This window comes from Pezoporus occidentalis, unplaced genomic scaffold (assembly GCF_034315485.1).
Source record: "Pezoporus occidentalis ecotype Australia unplaced genomic scaffold, CSIRO_AGI_Poc_V1 ctg151, whole genome shotgun sequence".
In the NCBI taxonomy this organism is placed as follows: Eukaryota; Metazoa; Chordata; class Aves; order Psittaciformes; family Psittacidae; genus Pezoporus; species Pezoporus occidentalis.
The window spans coordinates 381019-397427 of NW_026913328.1; the positions used below are offsets into that span (position 1 = coordinate 381019).

At 39.4% G+C, this 16409-nt stretch overlaps 1 protein-coding gene across 6 annotated transcripts in view; it reads left to right on the plus strand.

Annotated features, from left to right (window-relative positions):
* The window catches only part of FARP2 (FERM, ARH/RhoGEF and pleckstrin domain protein 2), a 73724-nt gene that overhangs the window by 15884 nt on the left and 41431 nt on the right, over nucleotides 1–16409 (plus strand). For all 6 annotated transcript variants that reach the window (XR_009963303.1, XR_009963304.1, XR_009963305.1 and 3 more), the window contains exons 3-7: nucleotides 8110–8214; nucleotides 9586–9628; nucleotides 11723–11801; nucleotides 13401–13498; nucleotides 15667–15781. Coding sequence is in view for 3 of the 6 variants with exons in the window: in XM_062611147.1 (XP_062467131.1) it covers nucleotides 8110–8214; nucleotides 9586–9628; nucleotides 11723–11801; nucleotides 13401–13498; nucleotides 15667–15781 (440 nt within the window). In the remaining 3 variants the exon portion in view is untranslated. The remainder of the gene's footprint in view (nucleotides 1–8109; nucleotides 8215–9585; nucleotides 9629–11722; nucleotides 11802–13400; nucleotides 13499–15666; nucleotides 15782–16409) is intronic.

The following is a 16409-nucleotide window of genomic DNA, read 5'->3' on the forward strand; positions in this document are numbered from 1 at the left end:
TGCATGAACAAAGGAGGTACTTAAGATGTTAAGTTATGAGCCTTAAACTCTTGAAGTGGAAGAAGGCTTGGTTTTGGGAATGGCTAATAATGGCAGACTGCACATTTTGACAGCAGGTAGTTTTTGTAACTAGGCACTTGTATCTGTCCGTGGTTATTTCAGCAACCAAGTTGTTTATAGGCTTGAAATAGTGCAGGTCTTTAACATAGCATGCTGACGATGCTGAGCCCTTTCCAGTGCGCAAGCGATGCTTGAGGAAGACTCTGAGGGTTGCAATGCTCTGGCCCTTTGTAGATTATTTGAATCGTAGCATCATAGAATAGTTGGGGTTGGAATAGACCTTCAAAGGTCATCTATTCCAACCCCCTGCCATGAGCAGGGACATCTTGAACTAGATCAGGTTGCCCAAAAATAGTACATGTGAAAAAAGCCCCAGCATCACAGCTAGTGCAGTTTTCTGGCATTGTCACTGCTGTGATCCTGGCTGCAGCATGGGATCAGCCTCTCCAAAGCAGCTGCTTTCCATGATACTGTGGCTGCTGTCGTCTGAATGTTTAATTATTAGCAAGCATCGACTCTGGTGCCAAATTGTAAAGCGGTAGCATCCTGTGAAATGCTTTCCAGTGATGTGGTACAGGGTTTTAGTTTGTGTGACTTACCTGTTCTCCCGGTGGTCTAGAGCACTGTATGAAAAAGAGGCATTGGGGGTTTATGTTTTCCTCTCCAAGTAATGAAAGTGACCACGAATTTCTGCTCTGTGTGTGGCTTTTCTGTGTGCTGTGTATAGAACGCTTGGGGAACACGCGTTGGTTGACCACTGTGTTAACAGTGGTGCCATTTTGTTTTTCCCTGAGTGCAACGTGTTTTATTTCGAGTGCTCCAGTTATTTCAGCACAAGAGCACTTTTGAAACTTGAGAACGTTTTCTGTCTCTGCATGCTGTCTACTTAAGCATACATTTCCCGATCTTGTTCACATAATTCACTCTTGTCTTGAGGATCTTTTCCCTTGTCAAGAAAATATTGTTTTCTTGCTTTTGGGCATCCAGGAAGTGTAGCCACTCTGGAAAAGCATGTTTGTTAGGTCGAGTCAGTTCATTTGGCATCGAAGTGCTTTAACACTGCTTGAGCCTTTAAATGATCACCGGGTTTAAAGCTAACTATACGCAAATGTTTGAATTTCTAGGTTTGAATTTCTAGAATAATTTGTCTGGCAAATATGAGGGGGGAGTCTTGGAAATATTTTTCTTAAAACAAAAAATTATCCCCAATATGCAATGTAATAATGTAATTTAAAATAGGTCAGAAATTTATGTTTGGCTTTACGGCTTCCATATGCAAGTAAATTGGATTTCACTGCCATGTAGAAATACTATGACACACAATAATTAAAAAAAAACCCAGCGCATGTTTTCAAGATAAAAATTATAGAATCCTAGAATGGTTTGGGTTGGAAGGGGCCTTAAAGCTCATCCAGTTCCAACCCCCTCCCATGGGCAGGGACACCTTCCACTTGACCAGGCTGCTCCAAGCCCTGTCCAGCCTGGCCTTGAACACTGCCAGGGATAGGGCAGCCACAGCTTCTCTGGGCAACCTGTGCCAGGGCCTCACCACCCTCATAGGGAAGAACTTTTCCCCAGTATCTAATGTAAATCTCCCCTCTGTCAGCTCAAAGCCATTCCCCCTTGTCCTGTCACTATACACCCTTGTCAAAAGCTCCTCTCCATATTTCTTGTCAGCCCCTTTAGGCGTTGGCAGCTGCTCTAAGGTCTCCCAAGAGGCACCTCTTCTCGAGGCTGAACAAGTGATCTGAATTTGTGAAGAAGTTACAAAATAATTTTCAAGATGCAGTGCATTCCCAAAGTTCAGTCTTGTGACCATGAAGTAAGAAATGCCACGAGGCTGTAGCTTGGGGCAGATGTGGATGTTCATGTTGCTCTGACAGCAGCGCTTTCTGGTGGCTGTGCTGCTGTCATGGTGGTGCAGACTGTGGGTGTGGGAAATGAGGTCTGGTGATGGGCTTGGGAGGAGCTAGGGCTCATAGAATCACAGAATGGTTTGGGTTGGAAGGGACCTTAAAGCTCATCTGGTTCCAACCCCCTGCCATGGGCAGGGACACCTTCCACTAGACCAGGTTGCTCAAAGCTTATTCTGACCTGGCACAGCGTAGGAAGGCTTCTGCTGCAAATGGGAAAGCTCTGGTGTGCTGGCAGCTGGACCGTGCTGCCTCAGGTGCAGAAAAAAGTTTGTCCCCATGACTAAGGTAGAAAACTGGAAGAAATTTCACAAACTTACATGGGTGCTGGATTGACTCTGTAGCTCTTGACCCAATTCTGGAAGAAGTCAGGTTTGTCATCTTCAGTAAGTGGCAGTTATAGACTGTAAGGGTGTGAAGCAGTGAGGAGCACCTTGAATGAGGCTGTCAAATCCCCCTGCATCACAGGGTGTGCATGCAATGCTCTGTGCGTTGTTAAATGCACTGCAAACTCTCTGGTGGTGTATACAGTAAAACAATCTGTAGTTGGGACCTGTCAGTATATGAGTGAATAAAACAAATACATATATTTAAAATACTATTTTCTTCACAAAGGATTAAATGAAAATTTGAAATAATTGAAGCTGAAAGTTAAATGTTTCAGATAAGCAAAATGAAATAGAATTTAAGCAGTTTTTGGCTGAGCACATGAAACTGGAGTTTGATACATCTGTTGTTACCAGTACTCATTTTTGTAAGGAGGCAGGAGCCATTTTCATCCAAGTTACTTGTTCCAGTCAAAATTGAAGGAACAAATAAAGTACTGAAAAAGAAGTCAATTCTTACTTTTCTAGTCTGTGGATTAAAAACTTGATGCAGAGCCCTATCCGCATGAAAACAAAAAGTTAGTGAATGGGCTTCCTTGCCCATCTTGTATTATTTCCTTCTTTCTAATGTGGTTTAAATGTACGCCCTGTATCCATAAATGCAGTTTTTGTTTATATGTGGCATCAATGATAGTTATTAATAGGGAGTTTTGGAGGCTTTTTTTATGTATCACACTGCATTTGGACAGAGATCTAACAGATTACAAAGGGGCTCTAGATAAACAGAGCTATAAACTCACTGAGATGTTTGTATATTTTTGGTTAAGAAAGGAAATAACAAGTCTGGTGTAACTTAGTTACTAAGTCTGTGCTTAGCTGCTGATTTTGTTTTATTTTTTAATTTGTCAAAAGGTGAGAAATCACTTTTTCATGAAGATCACTAAAGGGCACCAAAAGAAGGAAGAATAAAAATACCTGTGAATGGTGAAGGAGTCTTTGTTGCAATCAGTTCGGTTTCTTTCCTTGATGTTCTTCTTTGGTTGCTCATGGAGCATTCAGTGTTGGCTGCTTGTCAATGCTGATGTCAAATATCAGCTTCTGACTCTCATGCAGATACATTGTTTACTGGAGGATTTAGTCTCTCAAGGACTGCAGATTTCTGTAACACAAACTCCAAGGTCAGCTGGTGTTTGCTGAAGTGCCTCCTCTGTCTGCATCAGAGTTTTTCTGTTTTACTCCTCTGCTTTACAGTTCTTTTGTTCCCAAACTATTGGGTTTGGATTGACATACGTTTTCCGCCTCCTCAGCCTGACTGCTGCCAGAAGTGGATTTTGGTTTTCAAAAGTCTGAGCAAGAGCAGTTTGTCCATTTTGGAATATGAGATTACTACTGATTATGAAAATACTGGGGGGGTTAGGTTTTTAAAATAAGTGGACATGGGAGTTACAGAGAAAGAATTGGTTTTGATAATACTGAACTATGGTCTACTGAAAATCATAGGTTGTGCATTGCTAGTTTTTTTTTCTGTCTTCCTAAACTAAAATGCGCTGGCAGATGGAGGATCTGCCATGTAGGTAGTGATATTTGGGAAAATAGGAAATAACTGGGATGATAAAGCAAAAATAACTGTCGTTTAACTTATTCTGTCATTATTTCTATTTTACGGTTCTGTCCTACAGATTGTTAACAAAGAATGTGTTTACTTTGCTGAGTAAAAACTACAGACACCTCCTTCAGTCCAGGAACGTAAGCTTGAAATGTTTGTTCCTATTAGTTTCAATTCTTGCCTGATGCTGGCTTAGCACTGGGCAGGGTCTGAAGGCATTACGCCTCCTGTGTGCAGGTAGCAAATTGCAATTGAGCTGGGTTGCTAGGGAAGGCTTTTGGTAGCTGCCTATTTAATTTTTCCCCTGTTTCTTTTTTATCTGGAATAAATAAGTAATTCAGTAATATCAGCTGTTGCTGTCTTGGCAGAATATAAAGAGTAATTGAGAAGTTTGGAATGGGAAGTATGCCGTGTTGGGAATTTGTATTGAAAACAGGACCTTTGTGAGACACATTCATGCAGCTTCTTGCCCTGACGTCCGAATCACAGTAATTAAGTACTTAATTGAAAGATTTTGCTTTGTGCTGCTTTCATGCAGGTTAAACAGTGACGTGGAGCTGCCCACTCTGTGACTTTCATTTTGTCCACTTCAAAACTTTTTAAAGCTTTTGGGGAAGGGTGGTTATAAATGTAATAAGCAATTTGAGGAACTAAACATCTCTAAGAAGAGTTTTCCCACAGCACTTGAGACATAATAATACCAGCTTGGGTTCTGTCTCAAGCTTTTGTAACCCATTTTAATTTTTAAATAAAATAAAATCAATACTGTTCTTTTAAAATGGGACATTGGTATTTTTGCTTTATATTTTGAAGGAAGTACTATGAAATCATAGTCAACTTAGAATGAGGGTTTTTTTAACTTGTTATTGTAAATAAAACCCAAAATCATTACTGATGGACCATTCAAAATAATTTTACACTTCTAACATTTGGATGACACCTTTGTAATTTGATCAGTTACAAAGTGCTCCCTGCTCCAACTGTCTTAATTTCTTCATGTCTAATGGAAGGAGATGCCAGGGGTATGTATGCCATACAGGCTACCTTCTTGGGAGAATGAAGGCAGCTGGACTGTCATCAGGCATGGAACTTGATGGAGCCACAGAGGTGTAACTCTGTGTAAATGCTGCACATGGGAGAAAACCATGTATTATTATCTGATATTAATGCCTGTGTGTATAACTAGCCATGGACACGACATGGTTTCCTTAATGGACAGAGCACACAGTTGACTGTAAAACTTGTCTGTTACCAGATGACTTTCACAAATTAATCCAAGTTGATTAGTGCTAACAGAAGGTGTTTGGAACCAGAATTACTGTTTATTTCACAAATGAGAAGCCAGAGACTTGAGGTCACAGGACATCTGTTCAATAGCTTCTAGGGATTAATAGCTCTATCTATGAAAAGCCAGGCTGGTGTGTCGCATCTTCTGCAGGTGGAAGTGTGTGAGGTGGGTCATGGTATCGCTGCATCCCCACAAATATTGCTGGCTAAAAAGTATTCCTTTCTCAAATCTCTGGTGCCCGTGAACAGTAGGAATACAATAATAATAAATGCATGGGTATCAGTACCTTAAAAAAAAACAACCTGCTACTGTATTTAAGGATTTTTTTTTTTTTCCTGGTTAGCGTTTTAAGATTTATTCACAAGTGCAAAGCAAGAAATGTATTTCATTTGAAAGTTAAGGATTTAATTTTCAAAGTGCCTTTCTCCAGGAGCATGTGTGTTTTGTGGTGCAGAGTCTGTAATATGCCTGAGGAACATGCCTCCTTAGACAGAATAGCAAGAATGTTATCTACTGAAGATGCAGCTTACCATTACCCATATCATTCCTCATTTCATTGTGTCATTTAAGAAGTAAAACGCAAACCAACAGACTCTTCTTCAAGCACAGATTTTGGCTAAAAAAAAATCCAATTGTATTCTTACAAAAAAAAAAAAAAGCATTTTAGACATCACAAAACTTGCCCAGAAAGAGGAGAGCATCCCTCATCACATTGTGTCACCTCCCAGCCAGACAGCTTTGTATCCACTGAAGTGATGAAGAACTGTATCGTTTCTCCTGACTTGCAGGTTTGTTTGGGGATTTCAGCATCAGTAGCCTGATATAGCATGATACCAAGAAGCTTTCTGAATGAATGGTGTTTATGCCAGGTGAATTCACCTGATCTATGCTTCACACCCATGATTGCCCTTACAGATAACCATGACTTGTGAAGGCATAAGTGAGAAGGAAGAGCCGATCTCTTCTTGTTCTCTGTCCTGTTTCTGTCCTTTCCTCCTTGGTTATAGCGTTGGATTCAGACATTCATGTCAGTGTGACTACCAAAGCTATGTCAGATTTGCAGTACTCCACAGCTGTCATACTTTTTCCTCACTGGAGTTTTTCTTTTTTACGTGGTACAAAGGTATTTAGCTATACTGCACAGTTCTAAAAACATCAACAGTTAATCTCTGTCCCGTAAGAAGCAATTACTCCTGAATTTTTATGCATCTCAGTAATGTGAAACGATTTCCTCAGCTTTCACCATCTTTTCTATTTTTTAAAACTCTCTTTGTTCTGACCTGTCGTGGCCCATTCTCTCTACTAGATTGTTTCATTTCATTTTATTAATTTATTCTAATTACTGATTTATTATACTGCCTAATACTTTTAAAGACTTCTGAATTTAAAGAGTCAACTACAGAGGTGTGTGCTTGCTTTGATGGGAAAGTGATAGAGTCTTCCCTCACTCTAACTTCTCGAGTAAACAAGACTTCAGTGGCATGAATGCCTGAGGCATGTTCTGTTGGAGGGAGGAGTTGCTGCAGTTGTAGGATTACTTCCATGGTCCAAGGTAGAACGTGGGTATCAGTGACCATGCTACCTCCCACTGTACCCTGCTAGCCTTTGTGGCTTTGCCCTCAACTTCACTGTGAAAAGGGCTAGTTTCATAGTTTCTTGAGGGATTCATAGCAAATGACTGCATAGAAATCATGGTGTGAGAGGGTGGTGTTAGGTTCCCACTCGTTTCTTTGCAGGGAACTGTAGCCTTCCTGTTATTAACAGAATAAATACTATCACCCTGGCTTTTCTTAAGGAAAAAGTTAGGGTATTTCTAAGATGTTCATAGAATCATGGAATGGTTTAGATTGGAACAGACCTTAAAGCTCATCCAGTTCCAGCCCCCTGCCATGGGCAGGGACACCTTCCACAAAATTGGGTTGCTAAAATCCCTATCCAGCTTGTCCTTGAACACTGCCAGGGATGGGGCAGCCACAGCTTCTCTGTGCCAGTGTCTCACCACCCTCACAGCGAAGAACTTCTTCCTAATATCTAATCTCAGTCTCCCCTCTATTATCTTAAAGCCATTCCCCCTTGTCCTGGCACTACAGGCCATTATAAAAAGTCTCTTGAGACTGGAGTGTGGGGAGAATCCCCTCCCTTGACCTACTGGTCACAGTCCTTTTGATGCAGCCTTGAGCATGGTTGGTTTCTAGGCTGGAAGCGCACACTGCTACTTCCTCTTGCAGAAGCTGAGTTCTAGTTCTATGAACAAAGGCCTTGAATGTGCTGTGATGAGCAGCTCTGCTTAGTTCTCATTATCCCTGGCAGTGGTCAGGCTGGTCCTGTGAAGGCTGCTTGTGCAGCTCTTGCTTTCCTCTGAGGCCGGCTGTAGATTTCTATATCAGCAGTGAAATCCTGTTTGGGTGCAAACTGCCCTGTGCCAGCCTTTCTTGGCTGTCTTGGATGCATTCAGAGCATCTGCCCAGGTTTCAAGTCTTGCTGGTGTGAAAGTTGCAGGGGGCCATGTGGTCCCTGATGTTGGTATGAGCAAGGGGATTTTGGCCCCTGCTTCAGCCCACTGTAACTGGGGGAGAGCCACAGTGTCCAGCTACACAAACAAATGATGCTGGTTTATGGAAGGAGCTGCAAATAGTGTGTAGCTGATCTAGTCTGGTCTCATAGCTGACCCAGCTTTGAGCAGGAGGTTGGATGTAGAACTCGAGTGACCCCTTCCAGATTTAGTCCTTCTGTGGAAGTGGTTTGCGTGGGGTCATGCCTGTGTATTGGATGTTTGCGTGTTACAGAAACAAGAATAATGTGAAAAAACTTTGAGAGATTTTTCTGTAGTTTTTAAAGATGCTATATTTTTTTATTATTATTTTGCTGTAAAAGTACTCATATTAATCTCTCTTTTTTTTTTTTTTACTTCTTCAGTCAAAATGTTATGGCCAGGCTTTATTGGCTGAAGTTTACAAGCATCTGAATTTGATTGAATCAGACTACTTTGGGATTGAGTTCCAGAACATCCAGTCATATTGGGTATGTACAGTTCCCTGATGAATTTCGTATAATAAAAACATGGGGTGAATGTGGTTGGTTGCATGTCAAAAGTTTCAAAGTCTGCTGGAGTCTCCTGTAGGATTCTCTCTTTCATTCTTGTAAATCTGCTTTGCTCACCAGAACAACAACTAACAAAGCAGAGGTGAGGAATCAGATTCTACTACTTGTTAAATCTTAAGCAAATGTATAAAGCAGTTAAGTAGTTGCTGGTGTTCCCCTTTTCAGGGGGGACATGGGAAACATAGCTCAAAGTGTAGTCCATGGAGCACTTACAAAATGGCATTACAATGTGTGATTTTGGTAGTGTTCATATATATCTTCAGTTAATTGAGTCTTCAGTTAATTTCCCTAAAGAGTCATTATGAAGCACTTTTCTAATAAATACAATCTTCAGCAAACATAGACCTGCAAGCTTCTAAAATCATTGATCTAGATAAATACTGACACTCTGTAAGCCTCCTAGTTGCTTATACTGTACCATGAAAAGAGGACAATGTGGCTTCTAAACTAGAAAATGTTCCCAAAACTGTGTCTTTTTCTTCTTTTTTTCCTGTTACTTTTTTCTAGTTTTAGGACTCACATGCAGAAAATGTTCCTGAAACATAAAGAATGCTGATAGCATTAATACACACTGGTCTTGAGCCAAGGAAATACAGTAAAGCTTGTTTAGTTTCTGTTTCTTCTGCAGAGCATCCAAAGTGTTTCTGCATCTGATAATGTTCTTCAGATCCTCAGCTCTCTCAGACAGAGAAGTAACTAGTAAGGACCAAACATAATTGTCTTTTTACAATGTATGGTTTAGCAGGATGGGGGAAAAGAAAAGTTGAGCATCGAGAATACTTTAGTGTTAGTTTTATGGATGATTCTTTTTCAAGAACAGCAATTGTCTTTCTTTAAGAGTGTGCTTGTCAGAAGAAAAACAAATGTGGGGAGTTAATACTGAGTGAAAATCCTTAAGCCGGTAAGTAAGAGAGATAGAAAGGAAAAAAAAAGTTGGACCTTGTCATGTTCTCCAGACCTTCTGTAACTCTGTAACCTGGCTCCTGTGCACAGTGTGTGTTTTGGCATGATTTCCGACTTCTTGGCAGGGCTGGTGTGGTTTTGCTGACTTGGCTCTTCTTCTGTCCAGATGAGCTTTAAGCACAGATCAGTGGTTTTTCTATTGATGCATAATAAATGTCAAATCAAATAGATAAGTACACTTTTTTAATGCAAGGGAATTGCTGCCATACTGCAGTGAGGAAGAAATGCCTACTCATAAATTACTGCTTGATTTGAATTTCCTTTTGATGTTTTCATATTGTATTCAAATAGCAATGTCAGTTTGTAATTTTTTCTCTTTAATTTCAGATTTGGCTGGAGCCTATGAAACCTGTTATTAAGCAAGTACGACGTAAGTACTTTTTAAAAAGGAAGTTTTCCTTAATTTGCATCTGCTTTACGTGGGTTGCTTTCACAATTACTACTTGATTTACTGGTTATGCTTCCCTGAAAATTGTACTTGGTAGGGTGATAGTGATTCCTGTTTGGGCATGCAAACCTGATGTTTTTAATATGTAGTATGTGGTGGGTGGAATGGAAACTTACTGAAGGTAGGCTTCTTTCTGTGTGATAAATAGATAGATTGGGTCAGCTGGTGTTACATTGGAGGGAAACATAACACTTGCTGTTTGTGAGCTTTTGTAAGTTGTGTTGTCTTATGGTGGAAAGAAAAAGGAATATTCTGACTTATTACACTGACTTATTGTATGGGAGGAGGCGGCCTCTGCAGTAGTGAAATCTTGTCTGAGACCTGATACACCTTTCAGAAGGGCTGAAACAAAACTGCACTCAGAGCTTGCTGGCACACAGGGAATTTCAGTGGGGTGGGTATTCCCATGTCATTCTCAAAAATTCTCTCAGCGTGCTCTGGAGCACTTTTGCTAAGAGAGCAGAGGTAGGGATTGCCCACCTGGTGCACAGCTGCAGCTTCAGAGTCTTCTTTGCTTTGGTTGTGAAATTTGTTTCTGCTCTTTTGCCAGGAGGATATTGCAATAGCAGTGCTATCTTTGCTTTATGCTACTCTAAAAAGTAATGCAATATGCACTTTAAAGGCTAAAAATAGTTGAAGAATACAGTATGATAGTTCTTCAGATGTTGAAAGATTAGATCAAACTTTCTTTTTTCCCCTTAGAACAGGGTTAAGCTGCTTGCTTGTTTTCTGTTTGTATAGGGCTTTGTGGAAGAACAAGACTAGGAAGGGTGTGATGGATTCCTACTCCTTTCAAATTCTTAATTGAAAAATGTGGAAAATTAGTACTGGGAGGTAGTTCTGAGTTACTCTTCTGCCTAAAACTGATTGCCAGAAAATATCACCAATTCCACCTAGAGTTGTTTTTTAACTTTAAGGTCATATTTTTAACTTTTAATGACATTGTTTTTAATCAAAAGAGCTAAATCATCTGTAAAAGAAGGCTTTCTTAGAATGGGTATATAATACTTCCACTCTATTTCCACCCAGTTTCAACCCAACTCTAATTCAACCCAAGTGCCATCTTTTTATATACTCCACACAGTAGGCTTGCTTTGTTTTTCCTGTGCTCCTGGCTGGAAAGAATTATGTCTTAGTCAAAAGGTCCGATGGTCTGCAATGTCGCTTGATTACTCTTTCCATATCCTCTTCTATACCATATAAATGGTCTATATATATAAATATATAAATTATATATATAAGTATATACCACATAAGTGGTATAGAATAGCACTGGGAAAACTTGGCTTTAGATCATAGGCTGATGCCTGTGTGTTCCCTGATGGTACATATGATGGTACATTCCTCCAAAATGGTCTAAAACAATGGGGATGTGCTAAAATTTATGACTGCTTTTCTGCATAGTTGCAAATGGGGTCTTCTTGTTGTAAAGTGTTACACTACTGACTATTCCAAATAGTTATTTAGGATTCTGTTTAGATTAAAATGATAAATTAGTTTTCTTCCTGTAGTCAAGGTTGACAAAGGCAGTTTTAAAAATGGGAGGATATGGGTATTAACGGGCATGCTGGGAGCCACGTGGAGCCAGCTTGGTCCAGCCGGACTTGTGGATTCAGTTCATCAACCACTCTGGTGGTGGTGGTTGGTGCTGGGAGAGTCTGTGGGATGTGTCTCCACCTTCCTCCCCTTCTAGGAACTTCTCACTGCAGTGCTTTTGTGTGGAGTCAAGTTGTTGCTTTGAGGTATTATTATAGCTTTTGTGGTGGTCAAGCCTATTTTTACAGCATTGAGGCTCCAGACTTACCTTGGAAGTAGTATGGGTAGTTTTCAGAGGAGCTACCTACTGCACTCCTCTTGATGTGGACAATCTGTACCCCATAGGCCCGCTATAGTTAGCTGGCAGGCTGAAAGCTGGCTAGGCTTCATGTGTGTTTTATTTCTCTGCTTGCTGGAAAACATAATATGCATGTGCTTATGAAGGAGAGTTTTTTGTGAAATTACAACCTTTTCTTACAGGACCAAAGACTACAATGCTTCGTCTAGCTGTAAAGTTTTTCCCTCCAGACCCGGGTCAGTTGCAAGAGGAATATACTAGGTAAAGTATTTTTTGCAGAAGTTGATTTGCATTACTTACTGAAATAAAAGGAAGGTAAAGGTAGAGGGATATTGTATCTGTTGCTAAACAAAACTTACATTGAAGTGAGAGCAAAAGAGCACTTTTCATTAGTGTCACAGTTTTATTGTACACATGTTGGCAGATGACCATTACCAGAAAAAATACCGCTCAAAACAGAAAACAGTCCAGAGTAGGGTTTGCCAAACACCATGGTGTCAAAGAGACAGGATATAGAGGAAATACAAAAATTTATAAACAGGACATATATAAAATAATCAGTACCTATTTTAATAAATGAGTTATCTTTTAAACTTCTGAAGTCCATACTTTAAGTATCCTACAACTAGCAAACACGCTTTACTGTTCACCTTTTTTCACTGGTGCTCATCATGAGTAACTTCTGCTGATTGCCAATTAATCTTCGGTAAATTAAGCAGACCTTAATCTACTTGCTGGCATCTGGGAACATGGGTTGAAGTCTGTGCCTCGAACAAGGACATTACTCAGGATTTTAGTGTTTAAAGAACTCATTTAGTGCTTTTCCCAGTTGTACTACTTTTAATTGGAATTCCTTTTAGGGATCCACAGAGGTTCCTTATTGTCCTTCAGACTTACTTTAGAGCAAAGAAGCATGATAACTGCTGTGACAGGGTACAATTGTCTCTTTTAATGATAAATAGTATCTAAATATTTCATTTGCTCCCAATTTTCTTATGTTAATTGCTGTTTCTTGTAAGAATTTCATTAGGAACACAGCTTTTGGGAACAGGAACTATATTTTTGCCCATTAATGAAACATTTTTTGGTCTGTGCTTAGATCATCTGTGTGTTTCATAATGCTGTTAATGTTATGTATGCTTTATAGTAGGTGTATTGAAGAATTCATTCATACCTTCATAAAGATATATTAAAATTAGTTTAGATTACAGAATTGGTCCTTACCAGCATGCTTTCAAGGATGCCATGTTTTTCTTCTATCCTTGTATGTTTTGCAGTCAGTTTATTACTTAAAAAAAAAAACTGTTAGGCAGAGATCTATTCCTCTTTAACAACTGATTGGGAAATACTTCAGTTAAATGAGTTTAGGAGTATAAGAAAAGGAAATTTCATTTCTTACTGTCTTTGTAGGCTGCTAACATTGTGATCTTGGAAAATACAACCAATGAGTAAATTAATTGAGTGCTAGCAGAAACGCTTATTATTTTTCCTAACAGAATATTAGAATTAACGATGTTCTTCCATCTTTTTCCAATAGATAAAATCATGTGAAGTGTTAAGTTTCTTTCCAGCTAAAAATGACAGCTGCTGTTACTTCAAAAATCAAACTTGTTAAAAGCACCGTGCTCCTGCTTCCGTATTCCTGTGTGTTCATTTGTGCTGATAAATTGCATTGGATTAATCACGGGTTATTTGGTTTGATCTGGCCATTCTTGCAAGCAAGACTTCTGTGTTATCTTGGTTTTGGAGAGAGGAAGAATTAGGAGATTCTGGTTTTATAAAACCTTGCTCAGTCGTTCCATCATTCTTTCATGTGTCAGGGTGGTACTTACAACTCCAGTACTTGTAACTCTCTCTCAGGTACCTGTTTGCGTTGCAAATCAAGAGAGACTTGGCAGAGGAACGACTGACCTGCAGCGACAATACAGCTGCTCTTCTGGTCTCTCACCTTCTCCAATGTGAGTATCTCAACTGTGTTTGACATCAGGTGATGTTGCCATTGCTAACCTTAGTTAAATAGCATACAGAATCTTAAGTAACTAGAAGCATTTTCTGTCTCAATGGTAATTCCTTCTCTACATGTAGTAAACCTATTGATTTTGAACATTGGGATTCTCATCAGGGCTTGCTGTGGTGATGAACAGCTGGTGCTTATGTATGAGATCACTTTGGCTTTATGGAGACTGTATGAAACTAAACACCTTGCGTGTTGTCTCCTTTCACTGGCTCTGCAAACTGGGTCACTAGCATGCTTTATCTTCCAGACAGCTGCTCCCATCTTCCTCTGTGCATCCCTGGCTTCGTTTCTCACTTTCCCTGTGGCTGGGGGTGATAAGTGTATAGAGACTAGGCTGAAGTAAAACTAGACATGTGTCAGGACAAGTTCGACAGTAGGATCGTCAGCAGCTTTCCTCCTTGCTGGGAGTGAAAATGGAAATGGGAAGCAATTAATTTGGAAGCTCCCCATGTTGCTGCTTGCTTAGTCTCTACATGCCTAAACACCTAAAATGTGGCCTTTAAGATGAGCAGGTTGGAAAACATGAATGTGTTCAGACACCAAATCAGCCAGAGCAGCTGCCAAATGACAGTGTTTACAAACCTGTAACCTGAGCTGCAGAAATGGGATTTTGTGCCTCCTTGCTGGGTTGAAACTAAAGCTGCACGGCTAAATGGTTATTAGTTATCTAATTCTGCATTGTAATATAATAATAAAATTATAATTATATTAGTTATGGTGATTTCATTACGCGAGCAAATCTGAGTTGTTTGTGTGCTGTCAGTGAGCGACATGGTTAAACTTTGCTCGTGATTTTCCAGCAGTGCAGTGTGGAGCTAGTGAGAAAATCTCATTGTCTGGCCTTGCTTAGTTTGCTTCTACTGTACTAGAAAATCAGAAGTGAGAAAGAATATGATTCTTTTTAAGATAAACTGTTTTACAGAAATGCCTTTCAATTTTCTCTCGTTTCCTATGCTGGCTTGATTTTAAGCAGGATATTGCTGTGTTCTCTTAAAGAGCAGCTGCTTTGGATGGCATTGTTAGTTCACATAGTCCAGTCTCCTTTCTATGACAGTAGTTAATAGCAGATGTTATGGGGAAGGCCTCTGAAACAGAGCAAGCATGTAGCAATACTTCCTTTGCTTCATCCATCCTGTAATGTTTGCATGCGGCCTTTGTAAGTTGAAGACTGACTCTGCACCTCTTCAAGTTGCCCTTGATGAATTTTACTTCCATGTATTTGTCTAACTTTTGAATTTGCTTATGTTTCTGGCGTCCTTCCATGCTAATGAGCTTCACAGCTTAGTTTTTTGTGAGGTTTGTAGGATAACGTATATCCTTTTGTCTTTTTAGAACTTTTGCATTTTAATATTGTAACTTTATCTTTCATTATCACAAAAGTGTAAATAGCTTTTTTAAATGTATTTATTCAACTTGGAGCTTTTATATACATGTGCCATACATTCTGCCTACCTCATGCTTTTTTTTTCCCATGCCAAAGACTTCTGGTCATTTCACGTCTTATCAGATGGAAGCTGTTCTGCACTTCTGATTTATGCTTTTTTCTTCTGTAAACCTCTTCCTAAATCCACAGCATAATTTCTGAATGGTGTGGATATGTGAAGGGAAGACCAGAATTCAAGATGTACACACTGTGGGAAAGTAGAGTCACATAACACTGCTTTCTCTTTTGCCATGTATTTATTTTCTATGATACTCAACATGTAATATGCCCTCCTGCCAAGTAGGCTTGTTCATAACTATTTTACATCTATTTAGGAAACTTAAATTGAAATATGCTGGTTTGGTATGAGATACCTGTAACAAAGAAATGTTTTGATCACCTCGCAGGCCTTCTACAAGTCTCAAATCTTTGACTGTAAAGAAGTCAAAGTGTGAATTTTCCAAACAATGTTGAAATGATGCTGTAATCCCCAGGAAGTCTGCTTGGGATGTGAATGTTTTGTAAAATGAAGCTGGGTACAAAGTGTGATGCACAGATTTGTAGCACTTAAAGGAAAATACATTCTGGCTTTTGGAATCTCTGTAATTCCTTACCAAGTATTTTTGGTCATTGTGCCTTTTCCATTATTTCTTAGTATTCTAACATGGTTTTGTTTTCTGTAATAGCTGAAATAGGAGATTTTGATGAATCAGAGGATCGAGAACACCTTAAAACAAACCAGTATTTTCCAAACCAGGAAAGAATTGAAGGAAAGATTCTGGAGTTCCACAGGAAACATGTGTAAGTCAGAATTAATGTATACCCTTACTGTGTACTCCTGGGAAGCAGGTGGACTGGCTTGGTGGAGGTCGAGTACACTGCACAATAGGATGATGTTAAGGTTATATAAATTAAATACCAGTTACATCTAGCAAGTAAAGTTGGATGTAATGATAGTTACATAGTTAGGACCAAGTTGTAGGGCAGTTATTTTTCTCAAGTGATTTTTTCAGTTTACCTTTAATAACATTTCACAAAGAGCTATCGTGAGCTTATAAGAATGGTTTTAGGCAAAATCATTCTTCAGAATATCCAATCTACAAAGTTTAGGTTCAGCTTGTCATCAAATGCATAGGCCTTGTTTTTTTCTGTTATTAAGCATGATGAAGATGTAGATGGATGGAGGGAGTGGTAGAGAAATAACTTTTATCAGAGTTTATGCAATACCTCATCTTACAGCTGGAGTATTTTTTAAATAAGTAAAGTTTCTTAGGGACAAAGAAACTATTTGCTACAAATATAAAATAAACTCCAACACAGAGTCAGGAACTGCATAAATTAATGCTTTATTTGAAATTCCAACTTCTTCCACTGTGCACATTCAATGTATAGTAAGGTCGTGTGTTTCACAGTCTAATCTGGCTGGCTT